Source organism: Erinaceus europaeus, chromosome 17 (genome assembly GCF_950295315.1).
Source record: "Erinaceus europaeus chromosome 17, mEriEur2.1, whole genome shotgun sequence".
In the NCBI taxonomy this organism is placed as follows: Eukaryota; Metazoa; Chordata; class Mammalia; order Eulipotyphla; family Erinaceidae; genus Erinaceus; species Erinaceus europaeus.
Genome location: NC_080178.1, coordinates 66,075,055 through 66,097,132, shown reverse-complemented (window position 1 = coordinate 66,097,132; position 22,078 = coordinate 66,075,055). Strand labels below are relative to the sequence as shown.

The following is a 22,078-nucleotide window of genomic DNA, read 5'->3' as shown; positions in this document are numbered from 1 at the left end:
CCTTTAGCAGGCCATCCAATAAGGGGCCATAACGGTCATACCAAGGATGTTTCTATAATTTAATTTGGGTTAAGAATTAGAGTAGGGGGAAAAAATTCTTTTTTCTTCCTTTTAATTTTCAAGCATACATCCTTCCCGCCGCCCCCCCTCCCCCCATAAGCAGTGCCTGGGACCAGCTACTAGCAGGATACCCCATACCACCAAACAGGGTTTTTTTTTTTTTTTTTTTTTTTTTTTTTTTTTTTTTTTTTGTTAATTCACTGATACACATTTGGGAAGTTCCTCGCACTGCTCTTTAATTACAACTCTTCTTCCTATCTTCTCCCTTTTCTCTCTCTTATCTCTCTCAATCTCTCTCTCTTTTTTTTTTTTTTTTTTTTTTAATCTTGTCATACACTTCTTTCTTCTTTGACTTTCTGAATTTGTGAATTACTTTGGGGAAGAAATCTGACCCAGAGTGGACTCTCTATGTGTGTATCTCTGCTCTAGTTCCCTTTACACTCTTGTTACCCTTAGAATATACACTGGATAGTAAATTTGCATAACTGTCTATTCTTGCTATCCTCTCTTCCTTTTCTCTTTCTTCACTGGGATTTGGTTACTATTTTTTCACGGACTGGAGAAATTGTTTGGCTAACTGGTAACGATTAAACTCCTTCAATACTTACTTCAGTTGCTACGGTTATTCCGGAGGTTGGTGAGTGCAATTGTCATAAAGGTATTTAGTACAGTGTTACTTGTGCTCAAAACACAACAACTGAGGAACAACAGAACATTTAAAAAAAAAAAAAAAAGAGAAACACATAAATTAAAAAAAAATGGGTAGATTAAAAACAAATAAAACTGCTACCCCAATGAATGAAGACAAGAGCCCAGAAGAAACCACAAATCAGTCAGAAGTAACCATAGATAAGAAAAGTATGCAAGCAATAATAAACTTATTAATCACAGAAATGAAAACAACATTGGAGGAAAGAAATGGCAGTATTAGGGAAACAACAGTTGAGACCCCCAAGGAAAATACTGATTATCTTGAGACAATTAGAGAACTGAAAGCTGAAATAGCTGTAATGAAGAAAGAAGCTGAGGCAAGGGAAAGCAGACTAACAGAAGCAGAAAACAGAATTAGTCAGACAGAGGATGAGTTAGAGAAAACTAAGAAAGAGGTGAAAGAGCTTAAAAAGAGATTGAGAGACACTGAAAACAACAACAGAGACATATGGGATGATCTCAAAAGAAGTAACATTCGTATAATTGGCCTGCCAGAGGAAGAAAGAGAGGAAGGGGAAGCAAACATCCTAGAGGAAATAATACAAGAAAATTTCCCAGACCTGAATAACAGAAAGGATATCAAGGTGCAAGAGGCCCAGAGAGTACCAAACAGAATCAACCCAGACCTGAAAACACCAAGACACATCATAGTCACAATGAGAAGAAGTAAGGATAAAGAAAGGATCCTAAAGGCTGCAAGAGAGAAACAAAAAGTCACATACAGGGGAAAACCCATAAGACTTTCTGCAGATTTTTCAACTCAAACTCTAAAAGCCAGAAGGGAGTGGCAAGATATCTATCGAGCCCTGAATGAAAAAGGGTTTCAACCAAGGATTATATATCCTGCTAGACTTTCATTCAAGCTAGATGGAGGGATCAAAACCTTCTTAGACAAACAACAGTTAAAGGAGGCAACTATCACCAAGCCAGCCCTGAAAGAGGTATTAAAAGACCTCTTATAAACAAGAACATCACTATAATACTTGTAATATATCAGAGCAAACAAATTGTTTTTTAGAACAATGGCACTACAATACATTAAATCCATAATATCAATAAATGTCAATGGCTTAAACTCACCCATCAAAAGGCACAGGGTGGGGGGATGGATCAGAAAACATAACCCAACCATATGCTGCTTGCAAGAATCCCATCTGTCACAACAAGATAAACACAGACTTAAAGTGAAAGGATGGAAAACTATCATACAGGCTAACGGTCCACAAAAAAGGGCAGGAACAGCCATTCTCATCTCAGACACGATAGATTTTAAATTAAATAAAGTAATAAAAGATAGGCAAGGACATTACATAATGATAAGAGGATCAATCAGCCAAGAAGACTTAACAATTATTAACATCTATGCACCCAACGAGGGACCATCTAAATACATTAAACACCTATTGAAAGAATTTCAAAAATACATCAATAGTAATACAATAATAGTGGGAGACTTCAATACCCCACTCTCACACTTAGACAGATCAACAAAGAAGAGAACCAATAAAGATATAAGAGAATTGAATGAAGAGATTGACAGACTAGACCTCTTGGACATTTTCAGACTCTTCCACCCCAAAAAACTGGAATACACCTTCTTTTCAAATCCACACAACACATACTCAAGGATAGACCACATGTTAGGTCACAAAGACAGCATCAATAAATTCAAGAGCATTGAAATCATCCCAAGTGTCTTCTCAGACCACAGTGGAGTAAAACTAACTTTTAACAACAAACAGAAAATTATTAAAAGACATAGAATTTGGAAACTAAACAACATGCTCCTTAAGAACCACTGGGTCAGACACTCACTCAAACAGGAAATTCAAATGTTCCTGGAAACTAATGAAAATGAAGACACAACCTATCAAAATATTTGGGACACAGCGAAAGCAGTACTGAGAGGGAAACTTATAGCTATACAATCACATATTAAACACCAAGAAGAAGCCCAAATGAACGAACTTACTACACACCTCAAGGACTTAGAGGAAGAGGAACAAAGGAACCCTAAAGCAACCAGAAGGACAGAAATCACTAAAGTTAGAGCAGAAATAAACAACATCGAAAATAAAAGAACCATACAAAAGATCAATGAAGCCAAATGTTGGTTCTTTGAAAGATTAAACAAAATTGACAAACCCCTAGCCAGACTCACCAAACAAAAAAGAGAGAAGACTCAAATTAATAGAATTGTCAACGATACAGGAGATATCACAACTGACACCACAGAAATCCAGAGAATTCTGCGAAACTTCTATAAAGAACTATATGCCACCAAGCTAGAGAATCTGGAAGAAATGGAACAATTCCTAGAAACCTATGCACTTCCAAAACTGAACCAAGAAGAACTACAAAATCTAAATGCACCAATCACAGACAAAGAAATTGAAACCGTTATTAAGAATCTCCCCAACAACAAAAGTCCTGGACCAGATGGCTTCACAAACGAATTCTACAAAACTTTCAGGAAACAGTTAATACCCATACTTCTTAAGCTATTCCATAAGATTGAAGAAACAGGAATACTCCCTTCCACCTTTTATGAAGCCAACATCACCCTGATACCAAAAGCTGATAGGGACAGAACAAAAAAGGAAAACTACAGACCAATATCTCTGATGAACATAGATGCCAAAATATTAAACAAGATCTTGGCCAACCGGATACAGCAACACATCAAAAAGATTGTTCATCATGACCAAGTGGGATTCATCCCAGGAATGCAAGGCTGGTTCAACATCCGTAAATCAATCAATGTCATTCATCACATCAATAAAAGCAAAGCCAAAAACCACATGATTATCTCAATAGATGCAGAGAAAGCCTTTGACAAAATCCAACACCCATTCATGCTCAAAACTCTACAAAAAATGGGAATAGATGGGAAATTCCTCAAGATAGTGGAGTCTATATATAGCAAACCTACAGCCAACATCATACTCAATGGAGAGAAGCTGAAAGCATTCCCCCTCAGATCAGGGACTAGACAGGGCTGCCCACTGTCACCGTTACTCTTCAACATAGTATTGGAAGTTCTTGCCATAGCAATCAGGCAAGAGAAAGAAATCAAAGGGATACAGATTGGAAGGGAAGAAGTCAAGCTCTCACTATTTGCAGATGATATGATAGTATACATAGAAAGACCTAAAGAATCCAGTAGAAAATTACTGGAAGTTGTTAGGCAATATAGCAAGGTATCAGGCTACAAAATCAATGTACAAAAATCAGTGGCATTTCTTTATGCAAACACTAAATCTGAAGAAGAAGACATCCAGAAATCACTCCCATTCACTGTTTCAGCAAAATCAATCAAATACCTAGGAATAAAGTTGACCAAAGAAGTGAAAGACTTGTATGCTGAAAACTATGAGTCGCTACTCAAGGAGATAGAAACTGATACCAAGAAATGGAAAGATATCCCATGCTCATGGATTGGAAGAATAAATATCATCAAAATGAACATTCTCCCCAGAGCCATATACAAATTTAATGCAATACCCATCAAAGTTCCACCAAGCTTCTTTAAGAGAATAGAACAAACACTACAATCATTTATCTGGAACCTGAAAACACCTAGAATTGCCAAAACCATCTTGAGGAAAAGAAACAGAAATGGAGGCATCACACTCCCAGATCTTAAACTATATTATAAAGCCATCATCATCAAAACAGCATGGTACTGGAACAAAAATAGGCACACAGACCAGTGGAACAGAATTGAAAGCCCAGAAGTAAATCCCAACACCTATGGGCATCTAATCTTTGATAAGGGGGCCCAAAGGATTAAATGGAAGAAGGAGGCTCTCTTCAATAAATGGTGCTGGGAAAACTGGGTTGAAACATGCAGAAGAATGAAATTGAACCACTTTATCTCACCAGAAACAAAAATCAACTCCAAATGGATCAAAGACCTAGATGTCAGACCAGAAACAATCAAATACTTAGAGGAAAACATTGGTAAAACACTTTCCCATCTACACCTCAAGGATATCTTTGATGAATCAAACCCAATTGCAAGGAAGACCAAAGTAGAAACAAACCAATGGGACTACATCAAATTGAAAAGCTTCTGCACATCCAAAGAAACAATTAAACAAACAGAGAGACCCCTCACAGAATGGGAGAAGATCTTCACATGCCAGACATCAGACAAGAAACTAATCACCAAAATATATAAAGAGCTCAGCAAACTTAGCCGCAAAAAAGCAAATGACCCCATCCAAAAATGGGCAGAGGAAATGAACAAAACACTCACCACAGAGGAGATCCAAAAGGCTAACAAACATATGAAAAACTGCTCTAGGTCACTGATTGTCAGAGAAATGCAAATTAAGACAACACTAAGATACCACCTCACTCCTGTAAGAATGGCATACATCAAAAAGGACAGCAGCAACAAATGCTGGAGAGGATGTGGGGACAGAGGAACCCTTTTACATTGCTGGTGGGAATGTAAATTGGTACAGCCTCTGTGGAGAGCAGTCTGGAAAACCCTCAGAAGGCTAGACATGGACCTTCCATATGACCCAATAATTCCTCTCCTGGGGTTATACCCCAAGGACTCCATAACACCCAACCAAAAAGAGGTGTGTACTCCTATGTTCATAGCAGCACAATTCATAATAGCTAAAACCTGGAAGCAACCCAGGTGCCCAACAACAGATGAATGGCTGAGAAAGCTGTGGTATATATACACAATGGAATACTATGCAGCTATCAAGAACAATGAACCCACCTTCTCTGACCCATCTTGGACAGAGCTAGAAGGAATTATGTTAAGTGAACTGAGTCAGAAAGTTAAAGATGAGTATGGGATGATCCCACTCATCAACAGAAGCTGACTTAGAAGATCTGAAAGGGAAACTAAAAGCAGGACCTGATCAAATTGTAAGTAGGGCACCAAAGAAAAAACCCAGTGGTGAGGGGTAGACATGTAGCTTTCTGGGCCAGTGGGGGGTGGGAATGGGCGGGAGGGATGGGTCACGGTCCTTTGGTGATGGGAATGGTGTTTATGTACACTCCTAGCAAAATGTAGACATATAAATCAGTAGTTAATTAATATGAGAGGGGGAAATCAATTGTATGTCTCAAAGGTTCTCAGGAGACAAACTGAATCTTTTTAATAGATAGGCTACGTATTTGATATGCGGACTCTCTCAAAAGCCTAGACCAAGTAGATTGGAGGCTTCCAATAGCACAGCTATATACAAGATACTGGGTACTGTACAGCAAACCATAACAAAGGGACTTTTCAAAGTTAACCCAATTAACAAATAATGTGATGATAATATTAACTATTGATTGTCTTTTTGAACCCTAAGACAGCAGGAACCTCACATCTTCACTATAGAGCCCCTACTTCCCCCAGTCCTGGCACCCATGGATAGGGCTCACTTTCCCGTATGCTTCTCCCAATCCATACCAAATAATATTGCATCCGCCGATCACAACCTAACCAAAGCAACGATTGCCATCTCAACATGCTTCACCTCAGAGTGTATCCAGAGACTTCACGTGTGGAATGACAACCCTTCAGCTTCATTACTCGGGTGAGACCTTTCCTTTTATAGTACACTCTAATTTCATCTCAGGTAGTTCACTTTCTAACAAAGTCCCATAACCTAGACATACACCAGTTTCTGTGAGAGAGAGCGTATGCGCACACGTATCCATAAACTACTGCAAAATATATACCTGAAAGCAGGATTACACTAGAGTTTGCAGTGAGTACCTCCCCAACACTTCCTCTCCACTATTCCAATCTTGGGATCCATGTTTGCTCAACAAATTGTTTGGCTTTGTATGTTAACTCTCTTTTCAATCACCAGGTTCCAGATGCCACCAGGATGCTGGCTAGGCTTCCCTGGATTGAAGACCCCACCAATGTGTCCTGGAGCTCAGCTTCCCCAGAGACACACCTTACTAGGGAAAGAGAGAGGCAGACTGGGAGTATGGACCGACCAGTCAACGCCCATGTTCAGCGGGGAAGCAATTACAGAAGCCAGACCCTCTACCTTCTGCAACCCTCAACGACCCTGGGTCCATGCTCCCAGAGGGCTAGAGAATGGGAAGGCTATCATGGGAGAGGGTGGGTTATGGGGATTGGGTGGTGGGAATTGTGTGGAGTTGTACCCCTCCTACCTTATGCTTTTGTTCACTAATCCTTTCTTAAATTAAAAATTTAAAAAAAAAAAAAAAATGAATGCTGAATAAGTGAATTCTTTGTTCTGGTACTTCTAAAGTACTTAATAGCTTTTTAATTTTTTATTCATGATTTTCTTTCTATTTAAATGTAGCAGTTACTGAGAGATAAATATCTAGGTCATTGCTCTTTCATTGACACTATTGAATAAAATCAAATTTCACAACTTTTTGTCACTCATTCAAGTTTTTATCATTTTCCAAGATGACTACTACACTTTCGAAACATTAATTTAAAAAATTACTTTGCCCAGTGCAGTATATACACCATTGTCTTAAATATTATCTTGAAAACTAACAAAGTGACTTGGGAGATGGTGTAATGGATAGGACATCAACTTATAGGCATCAGGTTCTGAGCTCAACTCCCGGCATCATATGTGCCACAGTGATGCTTTGGTTCTTTCTCTTTAGTTCTCTCATTAACAAAGACATGCATATTTTTAAAAGAAAGAATGTCATATATCAGAAAAGGTAGCAGCAACAAGTGCTGGAGAGGTTCTGGGAACAAAAGAACTCTTCTGCACTGCTGGTGGGAATGTAAATTGATCCAATCCCTGTGGAGAGCAGTCTGGAGAACTCTCAGAAGGCTAGAATGGACCTACCCTATGATCCTGCAATTCTTCTCCTTGGGATATGTCCTAAGGAACCAAAAAACACCTATCCAAAAAGATCTGTTTATAACGATGCTCATAGTAGCACAATTTGTAATAGCCAAAACTTGGAAGCAACCCAGATGTCCAACAACAGATGAGTGGCTGAGAAGGTTGTGGTATATATACAATGGAATGCTACTCAGCTATTAAAAATGGTGAATCTACCTTCTTCACCTCATCTTGGATGGAGCTTGAAGGAATCATATTAAGATTAGCCAGAAAGTGAAAGATGAATATGGGATGATCTCACTCATAGACAGAAGTTGAAAAACAAGATCAGAAGGGAAAACACTAAGCAGAACTTGGACTGAATTTGTGTATTGCACCAAAGTAAAAGACTCTGGGGTGGGGGAGGGAGGGCTCAGGTCCTGGAACATGATGGCAGAGGAGGACATAGGGGTTGTATTATTATGTGGAAATGTTATACATGTGTAAACTATTGTATTTTGCTGTTAACGGTAAACCATTAATTCCCCAATAAAGAAATTTAAAAAAGAAAAAAAAACTTTTAATTCATTTCTTCTACCATTCTCTTTGGCAGATTTTAATGATTTACTTTAATGAGGGAACAAAACAGTGCTAAACTCTGGCTTATGTCTGGGGCAGGGATTGAACCTGGGGCCTCTGAGTCGGTTGTGAAAAAATTGATTCATAATCACTGAACTATCTCCTCAGTCTTTCTTTACCATTATTGTACAACCGACACACCTTTGTTTAAACAATAAATCACTTCACGTGGTCGTGAGTTCGTTTTCATTGCTCCTTTCTATCCCACCTTCTTATTGAGTCTTGTTTTCATGAGTTTTGTTTTCACAATCAGTAAACTGGAAATCATAAGATTTATTTGTCTACAGTTCCCACATATATAGACTAATATTTAACAAGGAGGTCCAAAACACCCAATGGAGAAAAGAGAGCCTTGGGGAAGGGTGGTGGCACACCTGGTTGAGGGCATATGTTACAATGTACAAGGATCTAGGTTCAAGCCCCCAGTCCCCAAATTCAGGGGGAAAGCTTCATAGGTAATGAAGTAGGGCTGCAGGTGTCTCTCTGTTTCTCTCTATCTCCCTCCTCTTCTCAATTTCTGGCTGTCTCTATCCAATAAGTAAATAAAAGATAACTAAAGAAAATAAAGAAAGAGAGAAAAAGGGGCCAGGTGGTGACACACCTAGTTGAGTGCACATGCTACAGTGCACAAGGACCCGGGTTCGAGCCCCTTATCCCCACCTGCAGGGGGAACGCTTTGCAAGTGGTGAAGCAGGTCTGCAGGTATCTCTCTGTCTCTCTCCCTCTCTAGCTTCCCTCCTCCTCTCAATTTCTAGCTGTCTCTATCCAATAAATAAAGATAATAAAAAATTTAAAAAAAGAAATTCAAGGATATGAAGGTAGATGACCTAAAAAAAAAAAAAAGAAAGAAAGAGAGAGAAAGACAGAGGAAGCAGAATCTTTCATGAATGTACCACCAAGGAGAAACATGGGTTTCTACATGCACACATAGAATGAGACTTGACCTGGCCTGGTGAATCAAGCGTTCAAGTGTCCACTGACTAATTAAATTACATCAATTTGAGTGAAGAAGTCTTGTTTTGGGGAATTGGGCAGTAGCGTGGCAGGTTAAGTGCACTTGGCGCAAAGCACAAGGACAGGCTTAAGAATACCAATTCAAGCCCCTGGCTCCCCACCTGCAGGGGAGTTGCTTCACAAGTGGTGAGGCAGATCTGCAGGTGTCTATCTTTCTCTCCCCATCTTTGTCTTCCCCTTCTCTCTCCATTTCTCTCTGTCTTATCCAACAATGATGACATCAGTGACAACAATAAAACAACAAGGGCAACACAAAGGAAAATACATAAATATTTAAAAATTTTAAAAAAGAAGTCTTGCTTTTGGTAGATTCTAATTACATTTAGGAAATAGAGATTCCAAACATGAGTTTTAATTTTGCGTATGGAGGGCCCAAGTTCTGTGCAATTAAAAATGATTTCAACTATTGATCTTTAGAACAAATTTTTGCTTTTTGTTGTTGTTGTCCCGGGGGCTTCACTGCTCTAAATAGACCTTTTCAGAGAGGGACAGAGAAGGAAAGACCACTGCACCCAAGTTTCCTCCAGTGAACTGGGGACTGGTATCCAACTTGGGTCCTGCACAGTACAAAGTCATGCACACTATCCAAGGGACCAAAATATTATGCTTTGCATATAATCACAACTACATGCTGCTCTACCTTCTGTTTCTCCAAGCACTCTTTAATTTCACCCTAAATAATTCCCCAGTCTCTATTAGTCTCTCTAGAGCTTTTAAGCCATAAACCATAAACCTAATCACTTTGCACAAAAGTCTTTAGAGACTCAACATTCACCAGTATAAATCTGCCTCTAAACAGCACATCTTACTCTGGACACACACAAATCCACCTCAGACCTCCAGCTGCTTTGCTGGTCACAGACTCATGTGACTGGACACAGCATCATCTACAGGTATTCCTCTGGGAAATGGGAGAAAAAGTGAAATGGGAAGAAAGTTGGCAATCTTGGGATGCAAAAAGTCATGTACAAAATTCAAGTCTTTTCACCCAAATGCCATAGTCACCATTCTTTGAAAGGTCACGACTGGAATGCAAAACCTTGAGCATGCCCAGTGACATTCTTTAAGAACTATTAAGTATTTTTCTAATTTTCATACTTACATTGATAGTATCATTGCTTATCATCTTAACATTGCCACTACTACCAGTAACAACTTTAGTAAACAAACTAATAGTTTACAAAATAAATAAACTTGTCTGGTATCTCAGACAAAACTTTACCATATTGTTGAAATTTTTCTTAATATTCTGAAGTTTCTACCCCAAGGAAAATTTTCATAACTGCATATCAGTCAATTTACACCTGAAAGCTTTCAGTTATCAGGAGGTTCTAGTTTCATAAAACTGTCGCTTATTTTTGAGTTTGTGGTAGGTTTCTTTCATCTAGATGAATAAAATGTACATTTAATTTTTTTCTTATCCTGTATATGAAGATGTCTATCTCTGATGACACTTAACAGTTTGTTTCTCTCTAGTATGTAATGACTATAAAACAATCTGAAGAAAAGAAAAACAAAGAAAAAACATATGAAATAAAACTATTAGAGAATACAATCACCATTGCCATCAACTATTCCTTCTTCCGACATCACTTCAAGGCTCATTTCTGTGGCTATAGTTCTTTCCAGAAAACAAACAAAAAAGATCACATCTTTGACAGATGTCTCACTCAAACTTCACAGAAGAAAAGTTACATTTCTAGGACACTAATGTATTAAATGAGTGATGCCAAGAATACTGTGCATTTTAAATAATATTAGAATTTAATGACCATAAGAATTCTTGCATTGAAAATAAGATTCATCCCATTTTTGAAATGAGTTTTTAACTTTGAACAACTCACATCAATTCACATGAAATAAATGATAGGTCTGAGACACTATCCTAGACCGTGTTGTCACACAGACCTTGTTATTTTCATGATATCAACTCACCTTTCATAAGACTTACACATCATTCAGCTAGGGTGAACCAGACACAAAATACAGTTGATGTAAATTAGATACTTAGATTTGAATAAGGGAAGCTTCACAAGCAGCGAAACAGTGCTGCAGGTGTCTCTTTTTCTCCCCCCTTCTTAGTTTCCCTCTCCCTTCTCAACTTATCTCCCTCTCTACCCAAAATAAATAAATAAAAATGCAAAAACAAAGAAAGAAAGAAAGAAAGAAAGAAAGAAAGAAAGAAAGAAAGAAAGAAAGAAAGAAAAGAGAGAAAGGAAGAAAAAAAGGAAGAAAGGAAGGAAGGGAGGGAGGGAGGAAGGAAGGAAGGAAGGAAGGTTGAAAGTCTAAGGTCATCAGCAACTAAGATAGAAATGGCACTTTGGTGGTGGGCGAGGTGTGTCAATATATTTTGGGGCAGTTAGAAACCATACCTCTGAGACAGCAAAAAATTAATAATTAAGATGCAGAATGAGTATATTTAACCAATGCCTTTTAGCTAACAATCTGTGTGTGTATTTATCAAGATGTATTTCATTACAAATAGTTATAAAGTTTGACATATTTAAAAGTATGGCAGTCTTACTTCCGTAGAAATATATTACTGTTAACCTTTCAACTATGCTCCTCATACAAAAGTACATACAAAAAACCATTAATTTAGTCTTGTCACTTCCCAATCATACTTTCTTATTATTAAAATATTGTCACTAAAGTTTTCTTTATTGAGTCAATTTTGGATTTTACTTTTCTCATCCAAAATATGTTATTTCTCTAGAGTATCAAAATGCTTTTCATATGTGAAATCAGTTAATTTCCTAGGTTCTTTGATGAAATCAACAAGTGTCCCAAGAGAATGCCCAAATCATGTAAGGCCATCAGGAACTGAGGGTCCTTAGATGACAAAATTCAACCTTCTTCTGAGTGAAAACCATGTTTTCTGACTTGTTTATACCAACCTCACCCCGCATGTAACATTAAACATATTGTTCTCCTCCAGGTCCTGTTAACAAGAAAACAATTCTATGGAATTGCACAGATCGAGTATCAAACAGATTCAGAGTCAAAGGAAAAAAATCTAAACTTCAATGAAGTGTGTTTGTCTTTACTGAGGATTTAAGTCCCTCATACTAATCCTCCGTCTTATAGAGAAAGCCTAATATCTCCCTCCTCGTCACAAATGGCTGAACTATTAATTTGACTTTAGTTTACATAATATAATCATGATTATCACCATAAGCTACTGTATTGTCCTATAACCTACTATTTTATATTATAATAATGCATTTTATGTGCCAATTCATCAACAATTTTAACTTTTCATTTTCTTTCATTCTCTTTCTTCCTTCCTTTCTCCTTTCTTTCTCTAACTTTCTTCCATCCTTCCTTCCTTTCTGTCTTTTTCTTCCTTCCTTTCTCTCTCTTCCTTCTTTTCCTTTTCATTCTTTCTTCTTTTCTTTCTCTCTAATTTCTTTCTTTCCTTCCTTCCTCCTTCCCTTCCTTTCTCCCTTCCTTCCTTCCTTCCTTCCTTCCTTCCTTCCTTCCTTCCTTCCTTCCTTCCTTCCTTCTTCTTCTCCTTAGGAACCATATCTTCAGGAGTTCAGGTTAATGATGTCCTCTTGCAACAACTCTATTCCTCAGCCTTTGATATTTGTCCTGGCTGGAATTCCTGGGCTGGAATCTTCCCATGGCTGGTTTTCTCTGCCTTTTCTCTTGGTGTTTGTCATTACAGTCATTGGCAATGTCACAGTCTTATACATCATTCGAATAGAGAACAGTCTTCATGAACCTATGTTTCTCCTCTTGGCCATGTTATCCGTGGTAGACCTGTCCCTGGTCGGTGTTACTGTGCCCCGCATGTTGGGTATCTTCTGGGCGAATGCCAAAGAAATAAGCTTCAATGCCTGCCTCACACAGATGTTTTTCATCCCTTCCTTTTATGTAATGGAATCTGGGATCCTCCTTGCCATGGCTTTTGACAGATTCATAGCTATCTGGTACCCTCTGAGATACACAACCATCCTGGATAACAACATGCTTGTGAAGATGGCACTGGCTGTCCTGGCAAGGGCAGTGGCAGTACTTACCCCAGCACCTATCCTGACAAAAAGACTGGAAAGCTTCCGAACCCACATCATTCCGTACTCCTATTGTGCCTACATGGCTGTAGTGAAGATAGCTTGCAGCGACATCTCAGATCACATTGTCTATGGCCTCATGGTTATTGTAACATCTGTGGGATTTGACCTTTTCTTTATCATACTCTCATATGGATTGATTCTCCGTGCTGTCTTTGGGATTCCCTCTTGGGAAGCACGGAGCAAAGCTCTCAGCACATGTAGTTCTCATCTGTGTGTTATTGCTCTCTTTTATTCTCCCGTTGTCTTCTCTGTCCTGGCCCAGGTTCTAGGTTACCAGATGGCTCCGCATCTACAGATCATCGTTGACAATCTCTACTTCCTGATACCTCCCATGGCCAACCCCTTGATTTATGCAGCTCGAACCAAGCAGATGCGAGAGTGGGTGGTAAAGATTCTCCACTGTCGCAGAGACTGAAGTTGTTAACTGAAGTGAACACACCTGAGCGCATGGCGTTGGAATTTATGTTAGGTTGGAGGTAGACCTTCTCTCCGATGCTTTCAGGGAAAGAAAATTATCATGATAAGAAAAAAAAAAACTTAGTGAGAGAACATAACTGTAATGTGTATTTTTCATCAATATAGTTGTTTTGAAGTCGATACAACCAGAACCTTCCCACAGCCGTAATGCAAGAAATTAAACTGGAGGCCATTTTATTACTTATCTTACTTTATTTTTATTTATTTTACCCAGGACTTCTCAACTCAACTCTGGCTTATGGTTGTGTAGCGATTGAATTTGGGACCTCAGAGCCTCAGGCTTGAGCGTCTTTTTTTGCATAACCATTATACCATCTCATCCTCACACAATTTATAGCTTACCTAATCATATCACATAAATTGGAAGCACCGCTTTTTTTTTTTCAAATGAAGAAAAAATAAGCATAGGTATGTATTTTCTGGGGGAAAAGTCCAATACCGAATTCTGATTTAGGGACTCCTTTCATCCACATTTACGTTTCAGATATTTTATTCTCACAAATCTAACCAATGAAAAAATAATCTTAATAAAAATACATGTTCGTATCAACTTCTTTCTGAAGGGTATTAATGAATAAAGACTTGCCATTAGATAATCGACACTAATGTCAAAATATGAACACAAAAGGAAAGTCTTTTACAGATGAAAATTTAAAGGAAGTAAAGAAGCTGGTTTTGCTCTAATTTAACATTTTCCTTCCAATGTTCCTGGCACAAAGCATTTCACAAATTCAAGATGAACAAATGAATATCTTAAACCCTATAATGTCTGTTTCCAAAAAGCTCATTTTAGCACTATTGTGAGACTTGTTTGCATTAATTTAGTTGATTAAATTATGTTGTTGTCGTTGTTCTTGCCACCAGGGTTTCACCACTCTGGGTCAACTTTTTCAGATAGAAAGAGATAGAGGCGCAGAGAGGTCAAGACACCACAGCACCAAAGTTCCCCCTAGTGAAAGCAGGCCTTGGACTCAAACCTACGTCTTCAGAATGGCAAAGCAGGCCCCCTTAGATGTGAGATATCTTTTATTTTTCTGATCTGTTCTTTTAATTTTGTGTGTGTTATCTTTATTTATTTATTGGATAGAGAGTGGCTAGAAATCAAGAGAGAAGGGCTAACAGAGAGGGAGAGAGACAGAGAGGCATCTGCAAGCTTCACCACCACAAAGCTTTCCCCCTGCAGGTGGGGACTGGGACATTGTTACATGTGCACTCATTCAGGTGTGTCACCTCTGGCCCCACTATCTTGCTTTTTTCAATAGATACTTAGATTCAAGCTAGTCTAACCTAAATACTTAAGTCCTTTTCATTTAGACTTGTAAGTATATACATATATTTAAACCCATGAAATTATTTAATTGAATTTCTTTTTTAAAAAATATTTTATTTTATTTATTTATTCCCTTTTGTTGCCCTTGTTGTTTATTGTTGTTGTTATTGATGTCGTTGTTGTTGGATAGGACAGAGAGAAATGGAGAGAGGAGGAGAAGACAGAGAGGAGGAGAGAAAGATAGACACCTGAAGACCTGCTTCACCGCCTGTGAAGCGACTCCCCTGCAGGTGGGGAGCCTGGGTTCGAACTGGGATCCTTATGCTGGTCCTTGTGCTTTGCGCCACCTGCGCTTAACCCGCAGCGCTATAGCCCGACTCCCTAATTGTATTTCAACTAACCACTATAGTTTCTATGTTTGTTTCCATGATTCACCATGCACGCTCATAACTTTTAAACTCTGTGCTGCTGTCTAAGAAGTAGCACAGTGGCTAGAATGTTGATTTCAACTGCATGATGTCCTGAGTTCAATGCCTGGTATTACATGTGCCAGAGGGAGGCTCTGGTTTCCTCTATTCTTATTTATTTATTTATTTAGTCATTTAGAAAAAGGAAAAATTGACTCAACAATAGGAAAGAGAGGTACAACCCCACACAATTCCAACCACCAGAAGCATTTTCCTTTTAGTGATTTTTCATCAATACCCTCTCACCCCAAGAAAAAATTACTTTTGTTTTCTCTTCCTAATGCTTGTCCTCACAGAAAAATCAATGACTCGTGCTGTGTGCTGGCAAACATTTTAAATTTCTTTGACATCCATGTGTTTCTGCTCTGTCCTAATAAGTCAGATATATTGTGCAATATATATATTGCATATATATATATATTGCATTTTGTGTCACTGCTCTCACACTGACATTTCCTTAAGGCAGAAGACACGCCCACAAACTGAATTTGCACTAGAGACAAGCAGACTCTAAACCCATGTTTAACGGGTTAAAAAAAATTATATTCAAGGGTGGTGGTGCAAAGTGTTAATTGCACATGGTGCAAAGTGCAAGGACCAGCTTAAGGATCCCAGTTCAAGCCCCCGGCTCCCCACCTGCAGAGGAGTTGCTTCACAAGTGGTGAAGCAGGTCTGCAGGTGTTTATCCTTCTCTCCCTCTCTCTGTCTTCTCCTCCTCCCTTGATTTCTCTGTCTTATCCAACAACTACAACATCAAGAACAACAATAATAATCACAACAACAGTAAAACAAAAAGGACAACAAAAGGGAAATAAATAAATAAATAAATAAATAAATAAATATTATACTAAAGGGAGGCAGGGTGGTGGCAAACCCAGCTAAGTGCACATAGTACTAAGCACAAGGACCCCTACAAGGATCCATGTTTGAGCCCCAGATCCCCACCTGCAGGGTGGTAGCTTCACAAGTGGAGAAACAGGTCTGCAGGTGTCTTTTTTTCTTTTTTTTTATAGAAAATTTTATTCAACATGATGTCGTCATTGCTGGATAGGACAGATAGAAATGAAGAGAGAAGGAGAAGACAGAGAGGGGAAGAGAAAGACAGACACCTGCAGACCTGCTTCATCGCTTGTGAAGCGACTCCTCTGCAGGTGGGGAGCTGGGGCTCGAACCGGGATCCTTATGCCAGTCCTTGTGATTTGCGCCACATGCAATTAACTACCACCCAACTCCCTGCAGGTGTCTATCTCCCCCTCCCCTCTCAATTTCTTCCCTCTGTCTTATCAAATAAAATGTAAAAAAAAAAAAGAAAGAAAAACGGAAAACATATGGCTGCTGGGAGCAGCTGCATAGTGCCAGAATTAAGCCCCAGTGATAACCCTAGAGGCAAAAATAAATAAAGTTATTAAAAATCAACTCATAATCCAAGAAACTTGGATTTGGAAATCATACCCATCCTCCCATATATAATGTTCATAGTTTAGATTTCTCCAGTTCTGTCTGCACCAATGCCACACAGAAAACTTTTATTTTACATAAGCAGATACAAATACATACCTTACCTTTTTTCTCCCTGTCTCTTTCTATATATCTGAAATAAAAAGAATTATAAAGTAGGCCCTGGGGAGTCGGGTGGTAGCACAGTGGGTTAAGCTCATGTGGAACAAAGCACAAAGACCAGCTTAAGGATCCTGGTTACAGCCCCTGGCTCCCCACCTGCAGGGGAGTCGCTTCACAGGTGGTGAAGCAGGTCTGCAGGTATCTGTCTTTCCCTCCCCCTCTCTGTCTTCCCCTCCTCTCTCCATTTCTCTCTGTCCTGTCAAACAACGACGACATCAATAATAACAACAATAATAACTAGAACAATAAAACAACAAGAGCAACAAAAGGGAATAGATAGATAGATAGATGATAGATAGATAGATAGATAGATAGATAGATAGATAGATAGATAGGTAGATAGATAGATAGATAGATAGATAGATAGATAGATAGATAGATGATAGATAGATGGATAGAAAAAAATAAAAATAAAGTAGGCCCTAGAGTGGTGAAATCATGTATGTGTAAGACCTCAAGATTGACAGAAAAAAATGCTTGGAGAGAACTCTAGTCCCACAAAAAGATATAGCATGATATTTTTACAAAAGTTACTGTAAGGGGTTGGGCGGTAGCACAGAGGGTTAAGTGCATATGGTGCAAGTGTGACCCACATAAGGATTCCAGTGTAAGTCCCCAGCTCCCCATATGCAGGGGGATCACTTCACAAGTTGTGAAGTAGGTCTGCAGGTGTCTATCTTTCTCTCACCCTCTCTGTCTTCCCCCCTCCTTTCTCCATTTCTCTCTGTCCTATCCAACAGTTATTACAACAATAATAAAAGTAATAAGGGCAATAAAAAATTAGGAAAAACAGCGTCCAGGAGCAGTGGATTTTCAGTGCAGACACTGAGCCCCAGCAATAACCCTGGAGGCAAAAAATAAAAAATAAATAAAAAGAGCAAAAGTTACTCTAGTCTAGAATGATAAATTGACTTATTATTCCTGGTGAAGATAAGAATCATATCTACAGGGTCCCGGTGGTGGCGCACCTGGTTGAGTGCACATATTACAATGCACAAGCACCCGGGTTCGAGGCCCTGATCCCCACCTGTAGGGGGAAAGCTTTGTGAGTGGTGAAGCAGTGTCTCTATGTCTCTCTCCTTCTCTATCTCCCTCATCCTCTCAATTTCTGTCTGTCTCTATTCAATAAATAAATAAAGATAACAAAGACAATTTTAAAAAATCATATCTACAAACAAAATGGAAATCCTTTTACCACAAAAATGTCTGCCTAGGAACTGACTTCATTTCACAATCTAAGTAACTGAAGAAATCATTGTATTTACCAGCAGAAAGAAAAGATACTATTATAGCAGTGTTCCAGCTGACAGACCAGTGCAGAACCAAACATCACTCCAAGCTATTTGAGAGCACTTGGGCCCCGGTGAGTTACAGCTCAGAGTACTATACTAGACCATGAGTGAGGTTGACAGGGGCTCTTGTCTGCCAATAGGACCAAAGTCAGGAATTCTGAATTTTAAATTTATAATGGCAACCAAGTTATAGAAACAATAGCATTTTCTGTTAGAAGAAGTGGGGAATGGTTTCATGTCGAGTCATGAAGTAGAAGGCCTGTGGCTGAAAATTTGTCGTGCAAACGATAATGTACGAAACTTCAGTCTTTACATTTTCTTCATTAGCTTGCAAGTCTCTTTCAGCTATAAAAAAATAAAAGGAATGGGTGAGGTAGGGGTAGATAACATAATGGTTATGCAAAGAGACTCTTGTTCCTGAGGCTCAAAGGTCCCAGGTTCAGTTCCCCATACCACCTTAAACCAGAGCTGATCTGTGCTCTGGTAAAGAAAAGAAGAAAGGTAGGAAGGAAGGAAGGAAGGAAGGAAGGAAGGAAGGAAAGAAGGAAGGGAGGGAGGGAGGAATAGAAGAAGGAAGAAAAAAGGAATGTTTATAATGCCTCTCATGAGAGAATTGGCTCAACTGAAAAAGTTGACTCTCAAATATAATACTGGCTTTCTAGGGGGAACTGCTACTCCATCGTCAACAACAACAGTACATAGAAAATGAGAGGGCTGGTAGCAGTGCACCTGGTTAAGCACACATACTACCATGCACAAGCACCCAGGTTCAAGCCCCCTCCCACCTTCTGTAGGGATGCTTCCTGAGTGCTATAGCATGTCAGCGTGTCTCTCTTTCTCTCGCTAATCCCCCCCTCTAATTTCCCTCTGTCCTGTTAAATAAACACAAAAGGGGGAAAAATAGCCATAGTGGATTTGTAGTGCAGGAACCAAGTCCCGATGATAACCCTGGAGGCAATAAATAGAACGACAACAACAAAATAAAAATAAATACATTGAATTCCTTTTAAGGTCATTACTGGAAATGTTAATCAGTGACAAATCTCAACATATCAAGTGTTTACTTGGCTAATAAAAAAGATTATATTAAGGATTGGCAAAATAGTTCACCTGGATAGTGCTTTCTGACCCCCAACACACTGGAGGAAGCTTCAATGAGGTGGTCTTTTCACCATTTCTTATCTCTCTGTCTATATGAAAAAGTCAGTCTGAGGTTGTGAAGCCTGGTGATGAAAAATAAAATGATTGTATTTGTATAGTTAGAAAAAAGTGTCAGATAACTATGATATTAACCTAGAATTTCATACTTCATAATGATCTAGATAAGCAGAGGTGAGACAGATGACTTAATTATCAGTGAAGTGTCCTAAGAGGTCCTCTTTGTATTTTTCTACATCACTGTAAATTCTTATGACAGTAGAGCTTTTAAAATCTTGAAATTATGTTGAAATCAGGAAAAATGGAAATATATAAAAATTCAGCATGAAAAAAGAGAGATTTTAATAGTTTGTGGTATAACATACAATACAATGTAATATATAATATATACATGTATGCATATATATGTACTTTTCATCAGGCTTATCTCAACTCCTGGTTGCTCTTACTAAAGGAATTATACATGATTTATGGAAATAATTCAAATGTCAAAAAGTCTCACCAAGCTAGACACAGCACCAGGAACGCCCACCCTAAATCACTTAATTTTTTCTTTCTATGTCATTTTAGCTTTGGCGCACTGCTGTATGAATGTCAGGCTTCAGAATACAGATCTGAGCAATGCGTAGACGAATCTCCTTGGTTTTTACACCATACACAATAGGGTTGAGGGCAGGGGGCACAAGCAGATAGATGGTAGATAAGAGTATGTGGGTATAGGGGGATACATGACCAAAGCGGTGACTGAAGAAAGAAAAAAAGGCAAGGATATAAAACTCCAGGAAGACAACAATGTGAGCAGTACAAGTGTTAAATGCTTTGAGCCGTGCCTCCTTCTGGGAAAGTCGAAAGACAGCCCGAAAAATCAGAATGTAGGAGATGAAGACGAAGATCATGTCAAAACCTAGGATAGCAAAAGCCACAAAGAGTCCAAAGGACTTATTAACACGCACATCTTCAGCAGCAAGTTTCACCACCGCCATGTGCTCACAGTATGAATGAACGATAACCACAGAGCGGAAAAAATGCAGGCGTTTGAGCAGAATGGGTAGAATCCCAACAAGCACTATTGCACGGATTGCCACCATTAGTACTAACCGAACTAGAAAGAATGGCGTAAGGATGGAGGTGTGCCTCAGAGGATCACAGATAGCGACATAACGGTCAAAGGCCATGGCCAACAAAATGCCTGATTCCATGCCCTGCAGTGCATGGATGAAGAAGAGCTGGGCCAAGCAAGCATCAAAGGCCATGGAATAGGACCCAAACCAGAAAATGGCCAACATCTTAGGAGCAATCGCTAAACAGAGACCAAGGTCTGTGACTGCCAGGACAGCCAGGAAGATGTACATGGGCTGGTGCAGGCTGCGTTCTGTAGGGATGATGATTATCAAGAAGATGTTTCCCAGTAAGGCCACCATACAGACAACAAAGAAGGGAAACCCAATCCAAAACTGTATGTGCTCAAGTCCAGGAATCCCAATCAGGGTTACTGTCCTTGGGTTCAGATATGTCATATTAGAGGATCCCATTGGCTGCTAAAGCCTTTCCTCAAAGGAGATTCTGATCACTCTTTCAAAAAAAAAGTATAGATGGAAAAAAAGAATGAAATTTTAGAATATGGAAAATGACAAAAGGAATGTGATTATGTGTCTTTGAATCCCTAGTAATCAATGAGTCAGTTTCAAAATGGCAACAGTAAGTAATGAGAAGAAACAGAGGGTTTGTGGATGAGGGAGATAAGATGTGTATGAGGAGTTATCATCATGTAGAAATTGTAGAGGTGAAAATTATGATGTAAACACATTGATCTTGAAAGCTCTAGAAATCTTTCAGATTGGTAAAATTCTTCAATGACATAGTAGAACTCCTCCATCAATAAGCTATAGCCAATTTGTTCAAGGCTTGGAATTTCTAGATAGCAGAAGACTTTACCAATCTCTCCGTTTTCTCTGTTTTAAAACACCTTCCACATAGCTAAGTCATGGCTTGTTAGATGAAGGAATGAGGAAATCTGTTCTTGCAACAAAACCATCATGTTCTTGGGAGTGAAGTAGAAGAGATTTTCTTTTATTAGCAGTGATGGAGCATTTTAGACACACTTAGATAATTCTGAACCAGCAATTCTCAAAAGTAGATGTGTAAGCTGAAGGTTGGCTAAAGATGATATAAGTACGTCCAGTTCTTAGAGGAAGCATATTCAAGACGTTAGAAAGTCAATTGCAAAACAGACCAGGTACATTAGGATAGGATAGTAAGTTTTCTAAGTTTTCCATTGGATAACCTCACCAGATTATGTATTTGAGTGATAGTACTGTGTTTCAGATGCCAAAGGACAGGTTTGGCTCTGAACCAACTTACCACTTATAACAGAACCCAAAATAACTGGTTTTGTTTTTAAATTTACTTATTATTTACTTATTTATTTTGGGGGAATTGAGAGAGGGGAAGATGATATATCAATATATAGGTAGGTAGATAGACAGACAGACAGACAGAC

At 38.8% G+C, this 22,078-nt stretch overlaps 2 protein-coding genes across 2 annotated transcripts; one reads left to right on the top strand and one right to left on the bottom strand.

Annotated features, from left to right (window-relative positions):
• Positions 1 to 12,764: 12,764 nt before the first annotated feature.
• Positions 12,765 to 13,709, top strand: LOC103122795 (olfactory receptor 52B2-like). Its single transcript, XM_007533415.1, has one exon. It carries the CDS (start codon positions 12,765 to 12,767, stop codon positions 13,707 to 13,709), a length of 945 nt encoding a protein of 314 aa, XP_007533477.1.
• Positions 13,710 to 20,144: 6,435 nt separating this feature from the next.
• LOC103122852 (olfactory receptor 52A1-like) lies at positions 20,145 to 21,110 on the bottom strand. The gene has a single exon (XM_007533472.1). It carries the CDS (start codon positions 21,108 to 21,110, stop codon positions 20,145 to 20,147), a length of 966 nt encoding a protein of 321 aa, XP_007533534.1.
• Positions 21,111 to 22,078: the final 968 nt, after the last annotated feature.